At 55.2% G+C, this 3,651-nt stretch overlaps 1 protein-coding gene across 1 annotated transcript in view; it reads left to right on the top strand.

Moving 5' to 3' along the window:
- The window catches only part of CCDC30 (coiled-coil domain containing 30), a 37,884-nt gene that overhangs the window by 26,377 nt on the left and 7,856 nt on the right, over positions 1-3,651 (top strand). Inside the window, exons 14-16 of the mRNA XM_027908416.1 lie at positions 784-1,024; positions 2,344-2,517; positions 3,103-3,312. Coding sequence (XP_027764217.1) covers positions 784-1,024; positions 2,344-2,517; positions 3,103-3,312 — 625 coding nt within the window. The remainder of the gene's footprint in view (positions 1-783; positions 1,025-2,343; positions 2,518-3,102; positions 3,313-3,651) is intronic.

Below are 3,651 nucleotides of genomic sequence, written 5' to 3' on the forward strand. Positions count from 1 at the left end.
GTCAGCTCAGTGGCACTGGGATAAAGGATAACCAGGATAACTTGGGCACTGGGATAAAGTACAACCAGGAGGAGGCAGGCAGGGTGTGCTAAGGAATTATGGAATCATTCTGGAAAAACCCTCTGAGATCAGCGAGCCCGACCATTCTCCCAGCACCATCAGGGCCACCACTAAACCATGTCCCCAAGGACCACATCCACACAGTCACTGGACACTCCCAGGGGTGGTGATTCCAGCACAGATTCCAGTGCCTGAACATGTAGGATGTGGGATCATGGAATGGTTTGGGTTGGAAAGGACATTAAAGCTCATCTCATTCCACCCCCCTCCATGAGCGGGGACACCTTCCACCATCCAAACCCCATCCCACCTGGCCTTGGACACTTCCAGGGATGGGGCAGCCCCAACTTGGAGTTTGGATGGAGACAATGGAGACTGAGTTTGGGTGGAGGTGAGCCAGACAGGGACTGGGAGACCCAAGCCCCTCCCTCCAGTGCTTCCCTGTGCCTTTGGGAGCACAGAGAGCACCTCCCACCCCTTGGCCAGCCTGTGACCTCCTCCCAGGGAGGGCTGAGCCTCTGGACACACGTGGTTTTGTGGGACAGTGTCCCAGGGAGACTGACCCTTGCCCAGAACTGCTGCTCCCAGGATTGAATCCCCTTTGGAGCCTCCTGAGGCCCTTGAGTGTTCTCTGGACTCCCACATCCCGAGTTTTCCCCTTTTATGGGTGTTTTCCCTGGGATATGCGTAGTCATCTCTCTCCCTTATTATTCCCCCTTCAAGCTCTGAATTACTAGAGAGCAACAAGAAGAAGGAAGAGCTGGAAAAGCAGCTCAGAGAGAGCAATGAAGAGAAAAGGATGCTGCTGGAAGAGATTTCCCAGCTCAAGCGCAGCATCCAGAGCGCCCGGGAACAGGGAGACCCTGGAGAGACCTGGAGGATGAACCCAGGCCTGGAGCAGAGGGAGAGCAGGTCCCTCCCATGGCAGAGCTCAGCAGGCAGTTCAGATGGGAGCCTTAAACAGGTATGGGCAGCTTTGCCACCTGCACCCTGATTTTGGTCACTGATTAGTTCCCCACTAGGGTGGGAAAACGTAATTGAAGTGGGCTGGAAGCCAGTCCAACCCTTGGGAATGAGGGATGTCTTCATTTCCTTGGGTGGTGAGTGTGGTAGGAACTTGCAGAAAGTCAGTGCATGTGGCAGAAATAAGGGATGTAAATGGGATTTGTTACCCTTTCTTACCCTGTGAGCTGGAAGAGAGAGGCAAGAGTGGGAATCCTTGCCAGGAGGGGTGGGAATGATGGGGGGAACCCAGGATGGGGAGGCTGAGGAGGAGCAAGGATTCTGTGCGAGGGTTTGGATGGGAAGAGAGGGCTGGGTGACCTGTGGGCAGGAGTGGGAGTGGAAAGGAGAGGATTGGAGTTGTGCTGGATGCAAGAAGTAGCAAATCCCTACAGATGGAGCAGAGCAGGACACGAGGGAATGCTGGAAAGGATCCTGATAGAAGTAGGTGAGGGGGAAGAAACCTCACAAAACCTCGTGGATCTCAAGGACAACTGCCACTGCCAGACCCCACAGTGCTGGATCAAGGCCTTTCCCAGCTTGGGGAGTTATCTGGGGATGTACTTAGGAAGGAAAGCTTGACCTTCAGGGGATTCCCTGTAGTTCCAGGAGCAGAGGGAGAGGATACACAGCAGGAATTCAGATCCAGGGGTGACTGGAAGTGATGCTGGGAAGAAGGGCTTTGATACAAACCAAGCAGAGCTTTTGGTCTGTGTGCCAGGCCCTTGCAGGAAGGTGGAGCTCCAAAAGCCACCCCAGACCGTCGGTGACATCTCGGGGTGTTGGGGCTGTCACAGTGTGTTCCTGCACTGCTGTCAGGACTCCCTGTGTTCCTGTTCCCTCTTGGAGCTGGGTTGGATTTGCTGCTCCTGCTTGGCTGCCTCAGTGAGATTCTGACACAAGAGTTCAGAGTAACCTGGTGGCTTTCTTTGGTTGGAAAGGGTCATTTTAACAGGGATTTGTTCCCTCATCCGGGATTTCGTACGTTCTCCCTTGACCTCTGGAGTCCTGTTGGCTTCTCTGAGGGGACAGAGAGAGCTGTGGAATCACTGAGCTTGGAAAAGCCCTCTGAGATCACAACCCAGCACTGCCACGTTCACCACAAACCACATCCCCAAGTGGCACATCCACCTGGCTTTTAAACCCTTCCAGGGACACAGAATGCCAGGCTTTGCCCGTCTTCCTGCTCAAATACCCCGAAACACCTTCCTTCCTACCAACCTTTATCCTTCCCTGGGGCTGCTGTCCACGTGACCCGTGCTGTTTGTGCTGCTCCCTCAGGGCGTGCCCGAGGAGAAGTTCCAGCAGCAGGAGGAGAAGCTGCAGCAGCTGCGCCAGGACCTGCGGCGGGTGCAGAACTTGTGCAGCTCTGCCGAGAGGGAGCTCAGGTACGAGAGGGAGAAGAACGCAGAGCTCCAGAAGCAGAACCTGCTGCTCCAGCAGGAATGCACCAAGGTAGGAACAGAGCTGGGCCTCTCAGCTCCGTGGGAATTGTGGCCCCTCTGCCGTGGAAACAGGCTGGGAGAGCTGGGGGGGGGTTTCACCTGGAGAAGAGAAGCTCCAGGGAGACCTGAGAGCCCCTTGTAGGGCCTAAAGAGGCTCCAGGAGAGCTGGAGAGGGACTGGGGACAAGGGATGGAGGGACAGGACAAGGGAATGGCTTCCCACTGCCAGAGGGCAGGGACAGATGGGATATTGGGAAGGAATTCCTGGCTGTGAGGGTGGGCAGGCCCTGGCACAGCTTGCCCAGAGAAACTGTGGCTGCCCCTGGATCCCTGGAAGTGTCCAAGGCCGGGTTGGAGGGGTCTTGGAGCAACCTGGGCTGGTGGAAGGTGTCCTTGCCCCCAGAATGAGGTTGAGCTTTAAGGTCCCTTCCAACTGAAACCCCTCTGGAATCCCGTGAGAAATTTCCCTGCCTCCAAATCAAATCTGCTGCACTTCCTCCCTGATCCCTCTTTTGCTCCCAATCCCCTTTCCTACCCAAGCCACTCCACCTGATCTTTGCTGAAGTAAAAGCTCCATTTCTTCTTTGCAAACTCAGGTCAAAGCTGAGCTGAAACAGGCCCGGGCCAAACTCTCAGACTCCACAGAAACCTGCTCATCCCTGTCAGCACAGTGGGAGAGGAGCCAGCAGAAGGTCCGGGAGCTGGAGCAGGAGCTCTCCAAGTGCTCCCAAGCTGACAAGCTCCAGAGCAGCCTGAGGGACAGGCTGGCCCAGGAGAAATCCAGGGCAGGAGAAGCCCAGAAAAAGGTGAGTGTGAGCTCACCTCAGGGGTGTGTTTGGCAGGAGCAGCTCGGGAATTGGTTCCCCCAAAGTCCATTTTGGGATCACTCAGATAAAGATTGTAGGAAGAAAGTCTGTTGTTAGTGGGAAGGAAACAGAAGCCAAGTGTGATGGCTCAGTATCCCTGAAATGCTGGGACTGAGAGTGGCAGGCACAGGGAGCCTCAATGCTGTCCTTGCCAAGCAGATTTACTGCTGTTTGCTGGCTGGAAATTTCCAACACCTTGTGTTTCCCCTGGCACTGGTTGTGCTGTGCTCCTGCAGGAATCACTGGAACCAGTTTTGAAGTTTACGGGATCTAATTGGG

This window comes from Empidonax traillii, unplaced genomic scaffold (assembly GCF_003031625.1).
Source record: "Empidonax traillii isolate 1590-97213 ecotype Southwest subspecies unplaced genomic scaffold, ASM303162v1 scaffold1702:size71926, whole genome shotgun sequence".
In the NCBI taxonomy this organism is placed as follows: domain Eukaryota; kingdom Metazoa; phylum Chordata; class Aves; order Passeriformes; family Tyrannidae; genus Empidonax; species Empidonax traillii.